Source organism: Mustela nivalis (genome assembly GCF_964662115.1).
Source record: "Mustela nivalis genome assembly, chromosome: 13".
NCBI classification, from domain to species: Eukaryota; Metazoa; Chordata; class Mammalia; order Carnivora; family Mustelidae; genus Mustela; species Mustela nivalis.
Window position 1 is genome coordinate 10909599 of NC_139032.1, and position 14804 is coordinate 10924402.

The following is a 14804-nucleotide window of genomic DNA, read 5'->3' on the forward strand; positions in this document are numbered from 1 at the left end:
TTAACCCACCGAGCCACCCAGGTACTCTGATGAGCTTCTGATATTTAAATGGAGGCGCACATCCACGCGAGTGCGTGCACACGTGTGCACACACATCCAGATTCACGAATCCCACTCATGAGGCTCCGCCCTCATGACCTCATCATCCCACAGAGGCACCACCTCCCAACGCCAGCACCTTGGAGTTAGGATTTCAACAAATATATTTTGGAGGATGCAGACATTCAGAACGTAGCACTGAGTTTTAGTTCCTTTATGAGCTTCCTCTAATTTGTCCATCCATTCTGTTTTTGGACATGAGCATTGTTTCCAGTTTGGGGCTCGTATGAACCAGTGCTCTGACGTGTCTGGGTGTGTCTTCTGGGGGACATATGCATTAATTTATCTTGGCCATATACCTAAAGTGAACTACTGACCCATAGGCCGATGTGTGTTGAATTTTGTGAGGAAGAACAAACGCTAGTGCTTCTTCACAGTGGTTGTACCAATTTCTAATAGCTTCTTAGACTCTCAGCCAGTCCCGTTTTTAGCCTCACTGTCACGGCCACCACCCATTTCTGAACGTTTGGAGAGTCTGAGGAGTGAATCCCATGGTTTTGACTTCCCTCGTGGCTCTTGTAGGAATTTCTTTTCTCAGCACCCCTGAGTCCAGTTCATACTGGCCCACTGGCTTCCCAGCTTCTAAAATTGTGGTGCCATTTTCCTGTTCTTTCCATCCTTACGTATTTCTGCATTTAAAACATTTCCTTTGCTGCTCCTGTAATGGGTTTTTAGGAATTGGTAGCACTAAATGCTTATGTTCACTCCACCATACTAAACCTCTCATTTTTAAACCACGCTACTTCCACACAATCTCTGGAACCATCTATTTATTTAAACATGCCTGGGCACATTTCAGATGCATCTTGAGTCTGGAGCAGTGGGGAAGAAGCAGCAAAATACAGGTCCTTGTACAGTAGGGAAAGGTCAACCTAGTTAAGGAATGAACTCTTGTACCAAAGGAGACATTCAACAATACCAAGCAGTGAGAGGCATAATTATTTAATGACATTATGTGATGGGGATTATGAGGAATTTTTAGCAGGTGGGAATGGCAAATTGAAAGTGATATTCCTTCTCGGTGGCCTCAAGTTCCCCAAACGTGCTTTTATTGAGACCTGGGATGGCCTGGGGGCACACTTGCAAAAGATCAGAGCGGAGCTGAATTCCGTTATGCAAAGCATAATGCCTTTGCATCAAGCTACTGGTATGTGCGTATCACAAAATACTCCTGGCTCAAGTTCATAACAGTAAAACCAAAGGCATAAAAGGTATCACTCATGTTGCCTGTCCTGGGAGAGGACCAGCTCTTTGGATCTTGGATTTTGTACCTTACCCTTAAAAGCCCCCGATGCCAGTTATGGAGGGCAAGCCTTCCACTTTTTGGGTCCCACTGTCTTTCATGTCTAAAATCCAAGTTCTAGAAGGACCCTTCTGCATCGACTCTGGACTTTTCCGTTTCTTGATGGTAAATCCCAATGATGATTTGGTCTTGGTAGAATTCAGGGAACTGTATGTAACCCATGGTGTTCCCTTCGCGGGGCAGGTGGTGATGACTGTGAGTTGAGAACAATAGGAACAAAGCTTAGAGATCAGAAAAAAATATAGGTCAAATGTAAGGAAGAAATTTATAGAGAATATTAGTCAAGGTCCTGGCAGGGCACGGATAACAAGAAAATTATACCTTGAGAAGAGCTTCATAAAGGGCTTGTTCATGAAGGAATGTGCAAGGTGTAGGAAACCGTGAAGCTGGGATTGTCCCGAGGCTTGACCAGAATCTGGAATTTGGAATCAGGGACCGAGGATCCCTTGAAAGAACCTGTGGCTTTCCGTTAAGGGACACAGCCTACAGGGAAGGAACCTATGGAGTAACTACCCATGTCACCCTCCTCCCTCCTTCCAGTCTTCTGCAAGGGCCCCCCAATGGCTGAACTTCACTAAAGACAAGAGACCAAAGGGGACCCATGGATATAGTCTTCATAGGCCAGCCTCCTTGGGAAGGGCTCAGGCGAGAGGGTCAGGAGGTCTCTTCCGCACAAGAGTCCATGGTCAACATGGAGTGAGTTCCCTTAGGAACTTATCTGCAGGCTGTAGGAAGAATTCTTTTTTTTTTTTTTTAAAGACTTTATTTATTTATTCAACAGAGAGAGATTACAAGTAGGCAGAGAGGCAGGCAGAGAGAGAGAGAGAGGAGGAAGCAGGCTCCCTGCTGAGCAGAGAGCCCGATGCGGGACTCGATCCCAGGACCCTGAGATCATGACCTGACCTGAAGGCAGTGGCTTAACCCACTGAGCCACCCAGGCGCCCCATGTAGGAAGAATTCTTAGAGAAGTTTTGGAAACAGTATACCTGCAGATTATTCTTACAATCAGAGTGTCTCTCTAACTGCCATTAACTCCAGCATGTCCCAGACGTTGAGGAGAAAATGCCGGTACTGGGCCTAGTGAAATCCATTTTGTGATAACAAGCTGCTCCCCCAAAGGGGAAGTGCCTATTATTATAAATAATGAGACCAATTGCATAGCATTCTGCAGCGTGCAGAGGACTTTTTTGGACAGCATTTTGTGTGATTCTCTCATTAATCTTTTGAGGTGGCTAGGAATATAGACCTGTTTGATGAGAAAAGTGAGTCTCACAGAGGTTGCTTAAAATATCACGGCAGGGGTGCCTGGGTGGCTCAGTGGGTAGCCTCTGCCTTCGGCTCAGGTCATGATCCCAGGGTCCTGGGATGGAGCCCTGCATCGGGCTCTCTGCTCAGCGGGGAGCCTGCTTCTCTCTCTCTGTCTGCCTCTCTGCCTACTTGTGATCTCTGTCAAATGAATAAATAAAATCCTAAATTTTTTTTTTTTTTTAAATATCACGGCAAACGAACCAGGCATCTTGGTTCCAAATTCAGGTGCTTGCCGGAAAGAGAAAATTCAAGTCACCTGCAATGATTTCTTTTTTAAAAAGAAAGAATCGGGGCACCTGGGTGGCTCAGTTGTTAAGACTGATACATGTCTGATACATGACTGATACATGTCTGCCTCTGGCTCAGGTCATGATCCCAGAGTCCTGGGATCGAGCCCCACATCGGGTTCCCTGCCGCAGGGAGCCTGCTTCTCCCTCTCCCTCTCCTACTCTCCCTGCTCGTATTCCCTCTCTCGCTTTGTCTCTCTCTGTCGAATAAATAAATAAAATCTTTAAAAAATTAAAAAAATAAAAAGCAAGAATGGTGAGAATATAAGAAATGTAAGAAATCCTTGCCCTTTGCAAACAGAGCCGAGCAGACTTTGTGACTAGGATGTTCCTCCTTAGTAGCTGATGTCTTCCTGCCTTCTGTTTGCGAGGACACCCTCTGGTGATGAGTGGGATGGAAATTTGGGTCTTGGAAATTACACGATTATAGCTGGGTTAAAGCCAGAGAGGTCTATCCCGAAAGTCCCTGTAAATCCCAGCTGGGTCCCTTGTAACTCCACTATTATACACCCTTGAACCTGATCCAGCCTCTGAAGGAGACAAGCTTGGTATCCTTCTAGCTCCCATGTCTGATACATGCTGCCGTTTCTGCACTAGACTAATTCGAATGACCAAATAACCAATAAGCTCGGCCAGAGTTTTAATGATAGTAACAAAAAAGCCACCGGAAGGAATAAGTATGGGGAACAGGGCACAGTGATTTTGTACACAGCCTATGTGCCTTGGCTGTGTCCTCATTCTGGGGTTGGTGTTCAGTGATCTGACTCTGACTTCTCGTTGGCAACCCATCCAGTGCGGGACAGGAGCTAAGTCTACCAGGCAGTGAACCTCTGGAACATTCTCTCAGCTCGTTTGTTATTCCGACGTTCAAGAAGTAGCCCCATCCATTGTATGATCTCACACTCCTGTCTTGGCAGATGGATTCAGAATTGTCTTTCTTTCTTTTCTTTTTAAAAAAGATTTTATTTATTTATTCAAGAGAGAGAGAGTGAGAGAGAACATGAGGGGGAGAAGGTCAGAGGGAGAAGCAGACTCCCCATGGAGATGGAAGTCCAATGCAGGACCCGATCCTAGGGCTCCGGGATCATGACCTGAGCTGAAGGCAGTCGCCCAACCAACTGAGCCACCCAGGTGCCCATCTTACTATCTTTTTAATATACTAAATATAATTGGGCACCTGGGTGGCTCCGTGGGTTAAGCCTCTGCCTTCGGCTCGGGTCATGATCTCGGGGTCCTGGTATCGAGCCCCGCATCTGGCTCTCTGCTCAGCAGGGAGTCTGCTTCCCTCTCTCTCTCTCTCTCTCTCTTCCCACTTGTGATCTCTCTCTGTCAAATAAATAAATAAAATCTTTAAAAAATATATACAAAATATAATTTATATAAATCCCTGATCAAAAGTGTTCTAAAATTAGCTAGGTTTTGAGAGTTGGATACACCAATGTAGACAACATCCCAAACAACATATGGAACATTTCTATCATTTTAGACAATTCTTCTCTTTCTTCCCAGTCAATCCCCACCCCCCACCAAATAGGCACCAGTCTTCTGATTTCTATCACTACGATTATTTTGTCTTTTCTTGAACTTCATGAAGGTGGAATCATATAATATCTGGCTTACTTTACTCAATGTGTTTGAACTTCTGTGTGTTGTTGTACATCGGTAGTGTGTTCCCTTTATTGCTGGAAGTATTCCATTATTCGGAAATACCACAATATGTTTCCTTTTTCTGGTGCTCTTGGATATTTTGAGTTATTTTTACTTTTGGTCTAATATGCACAAAGCTGCTGTAAACATTCTTCTGTAAGTCTTTTTGTGGGTAACTGCAGTCATTTCTCTGGGTCTGTTCCTAGGAGAGGAAGAGCAGGTCAAAAGGAAGGTGTATATTCAGTTTTGTTTTGTTTTTTTTTTTTGCAGTTTTTAAATTACACGTTTTACTGTAAAACAGTGTTAGAGTTACAGAAATATTTTAAAGATAATAGAGGTCGTGTAGACGCCATACTCAGTTTCCCCATTATTGACACCTTACTTTAGTATAGTACATTTGTTGCAACTAACGAACCAATATTGATACATTATTATCAACTAAAATCCGGACTCTTCAGATTTTCTTATTTGTATCTAATGTTCTTTTTATGTCTCTTTTCCCAGCCTAGGAGGCCACATTATGCTTGCTTGTCATGTCTCCTTAGGCTTCGCTTGGCTGTGACAGTTTCTCAGATTTCTCTTGTTTTTGATGAACTTGACCATTTCGCAGAGTACTTGTCGGGTATTTTGTAGCACGGACCTCAGTTGGAATGATCTAATGTTTCTCTTATGATTAGATTGAGATTATCATCAGTTTGGCAGAGCAAGAACACGGAGGTAAAATGCCATTTTCATCACATCATGTCAGGGGTGCATGCCGTCCACGCGACTTATCAGTGATATTAACCTCGGTCCCCTGGCTTCTCAGGGCTCTCCACTAGAAGATTGCTCCCGCTCTTCCCTTCCATATGTATTCTTTGGAAGGAACTCACCTGCTACAACCCATGGTTAGGGAATAGGGAGTCGAGGATGGACTATCTCCATAAACCACAGTTGACCTTGGAACAACAGAGGTTTGAACTGCATGGGTCCACTTACATGCAGATTCTTTCTTTTTTCTTTTCTTTTTCTTTTTTTTTTTAGATTTATTTGAGAGAGAAAGAGCACACAGAGGGAGAGGGAAAAGTAGACTCCCCACTCATCAGGGAGCCCGATGCAGGGCTCCATCCTAGGACCCTGGGATCATGACCCAAGCCAAAGGCGGATGCTCAACCCACTGAGCCACTCAGGTGCCCCCAGACTTTGTTGTTAATAAATATAGTACAGAATTGTAAATGTTTTCTCTCCCTTATGATTGTCTTAATATAATAACATGTTCTTTTCTCGAGCTTCCTTTCTTGTAAGAATGTAGTATATAACACATATAACATGCCATATATGTGTTAACTGACTCTGTTATTGGCAAGGCTTCTGGTCAATAATAGGCTATTAATAGTTAAGTTTATGGGCATTTGGAAGTCATAATCCGATTTTGTACTGCATTCTGGGGTTCAGGGTGAGCACCCCTGAGCCCTGCATTGTACAAGGGTCAACAGTATTTAGAATTCTTTGGCAAGAAAATTTACATTTAGTTTTTAAGAAGAGGCATTTTATACTCAGACAAGCAACGCCGGAGGGTCCGTGTGCTCTTCGTCCTCGCCAACCCTTGCTGTTGTCACTCTTTCTAAGTTTAACCATTCTAGTTGATGTGAAGTGGTATCTCACTGTGGTTTTAATTTGCATTCGTGATGACTAATGATTTTGAGTAACTTTTTATGGGCTTATCAACCATTCCTATGTCTTCTTCTGTGAAATATCTGTCCAAGTCTTTTGCCCGATTTTCTGTTGTCTGTTTTTTATTATTATTGAATTGAGGAGTTATATTTATATCCTGGATAAATGTTCTTTGTTTAATACATGCATGAAATGTTTTCTCCCAGTCTGTGGCTTGCCTACTGGTTTTCTTAACAGTGTCATTTGATGAGCTGGATTGAAGATTTTATTTTTTTAAACTTTTTTTTTTTTTAAAGATTTTATTTATTTGACAGAGAGAGATCACAAGTTGGCAGAGAGGCAGGCAGAGAGAGAGGGGGAAGTAGGCTCCCTGCTGAGCAAAGAGCCTGATGCAGGGCTCGATCCCAGGACCCTGAGATCATGACCTGAGCTGAAGACAGAGGCTTTAACCCACTGAGCCACCCAGGTGCCCCGTGGATTGAAGATTTTAATAAAGCGATTTGGGAACCTGTGCTGGAAGTAATGAACCCTCGCTCTTTCTATATCTGATGCTGCTAATCGCTAGTTATGGGGATTTTAATTTATTTATTTATAAAAGATTATTTGAGAGAGAGAGAGAGACTGAGCATATGGGGGAAGGGCAGAAGGAGAGGGACAAGCAGACTCTGAGGTGGGCACAGAACCCCATGTGGGGCTTGATCTCAAGACCCTGAGATCATGACCTGAGCTGCAACCAAGAGTTGCGCTCAACTGACTGAGCCACCAGGTGCCCCATAGTTATGAAGATTTGTGATGTGCTGGTGGGCATAAAGATTATAACCACGCCTTCTTTTCAAAGCATCTGATGTTGCATGAAAAGATAATTTTCAAAGGAAAGTTAGACTTCCCCATAGTAACAATAAATATGTTACTGGGTGTGAAGATTCCAGATGTATTAGGTGTGTCTTTGAGTAGCTGCTGCCGGTGCACAGGAGAAGCCCAGGTGAGAAGATCATGTTCTGTCCTTGGCCAACTGGGCCTCCTCGTTTTCCAAAGCTTTGGCATGACAATGACTGACACTGTGCCCGGGGGAGGGGGGTGGCTCTTCTTGCTCCTGACCCAGGTAAGTCCCACAGACACTGACAAATCATGAGAAATAGTAACCCAGCAGCTGCGGCTGGCAGTTCCCCCAAGATCTGATGACAGCACGCATAGCCCTTTTAGAATTCAACAAAACAAGGAAAGGAGCGGAGGTCAGACTACTCCTGGAGAGGCAGGAAGAATTCCTCTTAGGAAACAACATCACGTGATTTTTTCTTTTTAAAGATTTTATTTGTTTATTTGACAGACAGAGATTACAAGTAGACAGAGAGGCAGGCAGAGAGAGAGAGAGAGAGAGGGAAGCAGGCTCCCCACTGAGCAGGGAGCCTGATGCGGGACTCGATACCAGGACCCTGGGATCACGACCTCAGCCGAAGGCAGCGGCTTAACCCACTGAGCCACCCAGGCGCCCCAACATCACGTGATATTAAATATTGACTCATAACATGGGTTTAGGGGAGATGCTTTCAAGCTTCTTGGAATACCACAACACACAACAGGCTTTCCGAACTAGAGTTCACGTGAGAACTCACTTCCCAGCCAACTCTGGCATTTACTACCTGGACTGATGCCGGGTGCCAACACTGATCATCATTAGTTCCAATCCTTTCTATTTGTGATGAGATTTGATTTCGATCATCAATATAGTCCTCAAGTTGAAAAGCTATAGCAGTCTCTAATTGGCACTAAGTAAAATCTGGCTTCTTGGTTGATTGCTGTCAATTCTGAATTATTTAGCGTAACATATGGAACATTTAGCTTTGGATAAAAGTACATAGAGGATTACTGTAGATTTATTTTTTAGTACCTACACTGTTTGGAACTGAGAAAAGACATACTTTTGTTTTTACTTCTGGCCAGTAAGGGCTCTGAGTGCTCCGACTTTCCTGGGTTCTAGTAGAACATGCTAGAATTCTCCATTTACCTACTTACCAATTGAACTCAGAAAAAAATAACAAGGGCTCAAGGAGGAATTGGCCATGGCTTTAATGCAATGAACAGATTGGATCTAGGGAGTCAGAACTTCCTTAGATGCAAAGAGAGGCAAAAAAAAAAAATGAGGGACTTGAAATTATTGACAAGACTTGAGAGTCAGTGGTCCTCCTCAACACAGTTTTAAAGTTCTACAACATGAACGAAACGTTGGTACATTAAGGACATGGTTCTGACTTTAAAAAAAATGTGTGTCCTCTAGGAAGAGAATATGAATTTTATTTATTTATTTATTTTTACTCAGACAAAACTCTGATTTAGCTACTGTCTTTTTTAATGGCCTCTTTTCCTGCCACTTCAGGTGAATCTCTTTGTGCTGCTCTCCGTGGTGTGTGTCCTCTTAAATCTAGCTGGATTTATCCTCGGCTGCCAGGGCGCCCAGTTTGTGTCCAGCGTGCCCAGGTGTGATCTGGTAAGTCGACCTAAACCATCGCTGGGCACCTGCTGGGACCCTGGCTTTCCTGGGGGGGGGGGGTGGTGGGAGGCGGTAGGCAGCAGCCACGAAGGAAGCTGGCTCTCTGTTTCGTTTACCCGCTTGCCCTGGCCGAATTCAGGCATTTTGTTTCCAAAGCAGGGGCCAGCTAGCAGAACCCCAGAGCCACAGTAAAATGCCTGCGTCGTTAGTTAGGGAACGGCTCGGTCTCCTCCGAAGGGGGAAAGCGGACGTGATCAGAATACAGGAGAGCAGTCCTGTCTCGGAAACTTCTGGAGGCCGGTTGTATTTCAGAGTTTTCCCGATTTTTGAGAAGATGAACCTGACGCAGACACGACTTAACGCTGTAGCACCACCTGCCCCCCACCGCCCCGGACTCCGGGGCAAGAGGCTGTCATCACAACGTCTAGTTTCCAGGTCTTTTTGAATTTCAGGATGGCGGAGACGAGGTTGTGGGCTTGCAAAATCTCTGAATATTTTCTTTTAATTTTTGATTGTGGCAAAATGCATGTGGTCGCATAAAATGTACCGTCTTCATTTTTCAGAGTTCAGTTCAGTGGTTGAAGCACATTCACATTGTTGTGTAGCCGATCTCGGGAACACTTTTCCTGTTGCAAAACTGCAACTCTGAACCTATTAAACAGCTCCCTCACTCTCCGGAGCCTCCCCCTGCCCTTCCCACCCCCGCCCTGCCTCTGGCAACCATAATATTCCACTGCACGCACATACCGTATGATTCTTTTAACCACAAAAACAGTAAAGTGCCATAAAAATGGGCATACAAATATCTCTTTGAGACCTTGCTTTCAGTTCTTTTGGGTGTATACCCAATTGCTGGCCAACCTTGGACTATTGAAAACGACTTCTCAGTGACACATACTTCCCTGTGGCCCAAAGCGAAGGGACTGGAGTCTTGAGAAGCTGTAGTCAGTCTCAGCTACTTGGGAATTGGTGACAAGGCAGTGTGGCCCCTTAGAAACCATGAGGTTGCCACTGGAGGAGGGGCTGCATTTCTCAAAACACTGATAAAGCCCGGGCCTTCCCTGATGGGCAGACTCAGGGATTCACCACAAACCTGGTGCTCTCTCTACACACTCCTTCACAAGTTTTCTGATTTTGTCACACCGTTGTTTAATGAACTTCCGTCATGGGATCCCAGGCTCACAGACTTTTCTGGTTTTATAGGCCTTGTGCAATTCACCCTTGTCTTGCCAGCTCTCGGAGGCAGCTCGCACTGCCTGTCCTTGTTCCAAAGACCACCTGGCATGGCCCTATTTTCTTACTTTTCACAACACCATCTCTCCCCGCAAATTCCCTATCCCTCAGTCCTTGTTCCCCCAAATATCAGTCCTTCACAGCTCCATGCAAAGAGTAACTCCTTCAGGATATAGTCCCTGAACCCCTAGGAAAGATAATCTTCCAGAGTGTCCTACATGTCCACCTCTCAGACATATGTCCTTTTCGTTTTTTGGACTAGAGATCTCCATGCACCGGTCTCCTCCCTTCTTCTGAGCCGGGATCTCCCCAAGGGCAATGCTAGCTTCTCTATTTGGGAGTTCTTAGTGGTCCCCGGAGCTGCCTCCCACTCCTTCACAGACAGAGTTCCCAGGAACAAAACGAAACAAAACAAAACAAAATGTTGAGCCAAGCTTGGTTTTCTAATTACTCATCACACAGCCAATTAGAAGGGGCCAAGAGGCCAGACCCAGGCTGAAAGTGAAAAGTCGCCCTATCTGGAAAGACAGTTTGGCCAAACTGTAGCTCCTCTTATGTCAAGACACTGATTAGAGAGGCTGCTGAGAGTAGAAAGGAAAGTCAGACCTTGTTGCTGACCTAGAAGTTTATGACGCGCAAGCGGAACAGGACAGGCACGGCGAACGCTTGAGTGGTGTTTGCAGAGGGAATGGATACGTGTCCGCTAGCAGGTAGATCGGCCGGGTCTGGCCATCAGAGGGAGACAGCGCCTGGGGCACGCAGAGAAAGAAGGGCTTGTATCCCGGCAAAGATAAGGAATGTAGGTATGTGAGCTGGACCTTGAGTGATGAGTAGATAATGAGAGTGGGCAGAGCCCGAGAGAGGAGAGGACTCAGGGGGCAGTCGTGGAAAGGGAGCTTTGGTAGCTCTTGGAAAAGCAGAAGCCAGATTGCGAGGGGTCAAAGATACATTTAATGGACTTTCCTGAGAAATTCTGTGGTTCTCTATCCTGCGTACCCATCACTTGCGGGCACTTTGTAAAGAATCTTCTAACGGGGTGGGGCCCCATTCCCAAAGATTGTCCATTGACCTAGAAAGGGGGAGGGGTCTAGGCATCCTTATCTTTTTATATTTTAAGTGTATTTTTATTTATTTTATTTTTTAAAAAGATTTTTTTTATTTATTTGACAGAGAGATCACAAGTAGGCAGAGAGGCAGGCAGAGAGAGAGGAGGAAGCAGGCTCCCTGCTGAGCAGAGAACACAATGTGGGACTCAATTCTAGGACCCTGGGATCATGACCTGAGCTGAAGGCAGAGGCTCAACCCACTGAGCCACCCTGGCGCCCTTTAAGTGTATTTTTTTTTAAAGATTTTATTTATTTATTTGTCAGAGAGAGAGAGAGAGAGAGTGCACAAGCAGGCGAAGTGGCAGGGAGAGGAAGAGAGAGAAGCAGGCTCTTCGCTGAGCAAGGAGCCCGATGTGGGACTCGATCCCAAGACACTGGGATCATGACCTGAGTGAAGGCAGCAGCTTAACCACTGAGCCACCCAGGTGCCCCCCTTTAAGTGTATTTTTAATTAAACATTTATCCCACCACAAAAACCCACTCTGTGATTGTATCTGATTATAAAACAGTAAAAATTCAGACAAGTCATAAACATATAGGAAAGAACTTAAAAATCACTTGAAATTTCACTCTTCTGGGTAAGCACAATTAACTGTTAGGCAGATTTTGGGGGCACGTCTTTATATCCATAAAAACACAATTTCCATCAGTGAGACCATATCATAACTGTTGTTTTACATTAGGGAGGCTATTTGACCAATGAAATCTTTTTGGGGAAGGGGACACTCTTCCTCATTCCCTCCCCACCATGCTAGTTCCCCCAAATTCTTGCTGATAACAGGGGGTCTCCCTCCATGTGTTCAGGTGATCTCACCTAAACAGGTAGGGGGTGGACCTAATTGCGATTTCTTTTCCAAAAATGGGACATACTGTATCCCCCCCCCACCCCCATACTGTGTTTCTCACTTACAGATCTAACACTCTTTGCTTTGAACAGGTTACTTCTCTATTGCCTTGTTGTCTGGAGTAGTTTGGGTTTTGGCCGATAAAAACAATCTAGCCACCCTTACCCTCTTGCACAACCCCTTCCAAGGTCAGAGAGCGTTCCTGGTGGGGAAGGTATAGTGTTTCTTCGGTTTGTCTCATTTCTTTAAAAATTACACATTCAATCCTTTGGCGGCTCCATCCATTCTTTAAAATGGAGTTAAAATTTACACTGACATGCACAGATCTCAAGTGTACAGTTCACTGAGTTTTGGCCAATGTATACATTCATCTTGACCAATGTATACATTCATGTAAACCCCCCAGACCAGAGCTAGAACATTCGTCTGGCCAGTTCTTGCGATTCACCCAAATGGAATCCTCGGGTATGTACCTTTTTGTCTCTGTCTTATTTTGCTCAGCATATCAGTTGGGAGATCCAAGCCATGATTTTGTGTTGTGTCCGTTGCTTTTTTTTTTTTTTTTTTCTATTTTTGCACAATAGGATTTCATTGTATAAAAATATCACAGTTTGCTGAATCCACTCTCCTGCTGATGGACATTCCCATTGTTTCCAGTTTGGGGCTATTATGAACAGAGCTCTTGTAAACATTTTTGCGGAGTTGTGGTTTTTCCCGTGGGCCCATTCTCGTTTCTCTTGAGTAAATAAAGGGGTGTGGGATTTGCTTGCTCACGTGGTAAACTTAAGTCTGTGTAACTTTATAAGAAACTGCTAAACAGTTTCCCAGCGTGCTTGGGGAATAAGGATTTTTAACTTAAGGTATATAGCCAGTTCCTTTATTAAACGGTTCAACTTACGTTTCTACCGGTGACTCTCCGCCAGCTACAAGCGTTTCTCTCTACTGTTTGTCAGTCTCATGGTGGCCTTGTGAGAACTCGTCAAGTCAGCTTGCAGTCCCCTGGTTGCGAGAGAAGGTGTTCTCCTTTGTAAAAGGCTTCCTAGAAGATGCTAATGAGCAGCCCGTGCTGAGAACCATAATCCTGGTGACGAGGAGAGAGATGAGTCAGGGATGACGGTGTCAGGGAACAGCCTCAAGGTCGAAGCGTGGATGGTTTTCTTTTTTTCTTTTTAAAAGATTTTATTTATTTACTTGACACACAGAGAGAGATCACAAGCAGGCAGAGAGGCAGGTAGAGAGAGAGAAGGGGAAACAGGTTCCCCGCTGAGCAGAGAGCCTGATGCGGGGCTCGATCCCAGGACCTTGGGATCATGACCTGAGCCAAAGGCAGAGGCTTAACCCACTGAGCCACCCAGGCACCCCAACATGGATGGTTTTTATGTAGAGGCTTGCACAGGGATGTTCGTGGATGCTTAAGAGATCAAAGAGAAGTTGGAACAACTTTGCAGAAATTTTGGGGCAGAGCCGAGATGAAGAAGGGAGGGGAAGGGTCAGGAACAGAAAGAACAAGAAATCCAAAATGCTACGTCGCCTGGTACCTTTCTGTGCAGAGACTCAGCGCTGTCGTGTCAGCTGCGCCCGGCCACCATACTCATTTTTATTTGGATACTGATTAAACTTTCTGAAAGCCTTGTGTGAAGAGATTAACTTTCACCCATCTGGAAAATTCTTGCACCTGGACCAGCTCACCCCGAAATTCCGGATAGCTGAGGTTTCCGGATACATACAAGTCTGGTTATGTTTAAGTAATACCGGTCTGTCTTCTCTCTTCACTGGACACCTTGGATCAAGAATGGACTGGAGTGGAAGGAAGTGCTTTGTAAGACGACACCGGGTATTACCTGTGGGAGGCCGAATTCATAGCTGAGGTTCTGAAGCTGACCTAAGTACAAGAGCTGGAAACCCCTAGGGCATGGTGTTGAGAAAAGTGAGTGTGGTTGGTGTTTGGGAAGAAGGGGGCCTTGGGTACATGTAGCAGCTGAATGGTGGCTTATTTGTAACTACCAAATAGTACTGTTAGTGTTAAATCCGGGAGATCTCAGCTGGGCTTCAAAGGAAGAAGCCCATTAGGAGTAACACTTACCTGCTGAATTTAGCCCATTAGTAAGGACTATTAGTAAGGACTATTATTAATTCATACAAGAGGGGCTAAGAGAAAGCCCAAGAGGAAATAAAATCCCCCCACCCCCTCTCTGCACACCCCACCCCCCCACACCTCACCCTCGCCCAGACCTTGGCTAGAGAAATCCTGCGTGAATGGCCACAGTAGTTTTCCCTTAGAAAGTAAAAATCGAATGTAGATTTTAGCAGCAGGGGGTGCCTTCAAAAATGTGAGACAGTAGAAGAAAATCACGAACACAGACAGTCTTTTGCTTTTGTGTGTGTCTGGGGGTCAGGGTGTGGAGACATTATGGAGATTACAGTGTTTGTGGGCAAACCAGGAAAGGACAGAAACCAAGTGGAAAGGAAAAGGTAGAGACGGATCCGACGGAGGTACTCCAGTAACTCTTGGTGTCTGAGGCAGAATTTATGTCAAGATCTGGGCCTCGGTGTTTGATATAATAATGTATCCCCTTTCAAGGTGGTTTGGGGACAGAGAATAAAAAAATCTTATAGAATCCCTGGAGTTTTGGAAGAGGCAAAACTAATCCTTGTGGAAAAAAAATGAAAGCAGTGTTAGCCTGTAAGAGGGTGGGGGCAGGGATTCGTGGGGAAGGACATGGTGGAATTTTCTCTGGTGATGTTATGGTCTGGATGTTGGTAAGGTTGGTAAGACATGGCACAGGGGAGGCATAGCTTAAAATTGGTAAATGGTATGCTTAAGATTTGTGTATG

General features: G+C 44.9%; 1 protein-coding gene across 2 annotated transcripts in view; it reads left to right on the top strand.

The window, feature by feature from the left end:
- Positions 1 to 14804, top strand: part of ENTREP1 (endosomal transmembrane epsin interactor 1) — a 62903-nt gene that overhangs the window by 29765 nt on the left and 18334 nt on the right. For both annotated transcript variants that reach the window (XM_082696652.1, XM_082696653.1), the window contains one exon: positions 8672 to 8782. In XM_082696652.1, the coding sequence (XP_082552778.1) occupies positions 8672 to 8782 (111 nt within the window). The remainder of the gene's footprint in view (positions 1 to 8671; positions 8783 to 14804) is intronic.